Source organism: Purpureocillium lilacinum (genome assembly GCF_023168085.1).
Source record: "Purpureocillium lilacinum CBS 284.36 DNA, scaffold_1, whole genome shotgun sequence".
Lineage (NCBI taxonomy): Eukaryota > Fungi > Ascomycota > Sordariomycetes > Hypocreales > Ophiocordycipitaceae > Purpureocillium > Purpureocillium lilacinum.
The window spans coordinates 97,269-98,784 of NW_027072111.1; the positions used below are offsets into that span (position 1 = coordinate 97,269).

At 49.8% G+C, this 1,516-nt stretch overlaps 1 protein-coding gene across 1 annotated transcript; it reads left to right on the top strand.

Annotated features, from left to right (window-relative positions):
• Positions 1 to 299: 299 nt before the first annotated feature.
• PLICBS_000020 (uncharacterized protein) lies at positions 300 to 459 on the top strand (the record flags this gene model as incomplete). Its single annotated transcript, XM_065599463.1, has 1 exon — positions 300 to 459. A coding segment is annotated over one exon (160 nt), but the record flags the coding sequence as incomplete, so codon positions are not given.
• Between the last annotated feature and the right edge of the window lie 1,057 nt (positions 460 to 1,516).

Genomic DNA, 1,516 nt, shown 5'->3' on the forward strand with positions numbered 1-1,516 from the left:
GAGAACTCTGGAACATCGACGGCCCAGATGGCGCTCTGTATGAGGTGGCTGGGAAGCTGTCGACGATGAAATGCCAAGTTGCCATCCAGAAATCATTGCAGGCCACTGCGAACCTGCTGCGACAGCACCCACTTCACAAAGCCCTTCCCCGGCAACAAGCCACAAAGGTCAAGTATTTCGTTCGTTTCATTTTCGGAAGAGACAGTCGTGGAGGAGGCAGATACAAACGACTGCGCGCTCTGAATTGCAATGCGTTGATTCTTTTCGGGTTGTCTTTCACGATCGAAGAGCTTGTCAAAATGGACGATGCGGCCATCGACATCCTTCAAGAACGTGGACTCGAATTCATTCGGCATCGAGAGCTTTCTCGCCACCTGCATCGCGATGACATAAACAAAGCTGTCAATGCCAAGTTGGAGGATCCCGATGACGACGGGTTATACGAGAAGTTCATTCAAGGTATTCAAGACTGTCTAGAATGCATTCCTAGGCTAACCGAACCAGATCACACCGCAATTCGTCTACAGCTGCGCAAACGCAAACACGACGATCTCGACAGTGGCGGCGGAGCTACGCACAATCATCTTGCATCAGGCGGTAAGGCAGGACCAAACCAAGGTGCGTTGGATGTCGTTGATCCTGGCAAGGAGTCGAGCGCTGATTTTCTTAACAAAAAGTGCCGGTACAGCCAAAGACGACAACGAATACATATGAGGGAGACTGCTTCATCGTCGCAAAAGACGACGCGCGATATGCTCTGTCCCTCGATGGGCATGTTGGAGAAATATGGTTGACGAATCCGGAGAAAAAATATAACGCTTATGATAATAAGAAGAGATCATTCCTCACACTTTGGTTGTCAGAAGAAATGGGCGACGAGTTGGGTAGGCGGAGCAAACCGATGGTTGTCACTCGCAAGAGTGACGAGGACTGATATCAAATACACTATAAGCATGGCCCACTTTGAAAATCACGGCCCATACAGAATGACTAAGTTACCAGCGGAGAATCTTTTGCTCTTCCAACGCATGTTTGACATCCTGAAAAGTTTCAAACCTGGGTTGAGGCGCCCCTGCGTTGAAAACGTCATGCCCGTTGGAATGCCGAGCATGCGTCTCATTTTCTTTACACACTCGTGGCTCGCCATTCTCAAACCCAAACTTCCAGCCGGTTTGTCTGGTTGGGACGCATCCGTTCAGATATGCAGCATCCACCATGATGGTTCCCTGAGGGAGAACGAGCTCGAACATTTGTGTGGGATGCGAGTCAAGAACTTGCAGTCCAACAAGCCCAGTCAAGCTATTGGTCCTGAGGAACTGGGCGAGCTCTGGGAGGAAGTTGCTGCTGACTTGAGATAAATCCGGCTCAGGGCCTATTTGATACTCGTATGGGTGAAATCCATGGTCGGTCAGAACGAATATATGTCCGTGCACATTGCTTAGGTCCACTGTTTGAAACGTAGTGGCCTTTGCCCATCGACAGCGAGGTCTGTCGTGGTTGTATCCAAGTAACACAT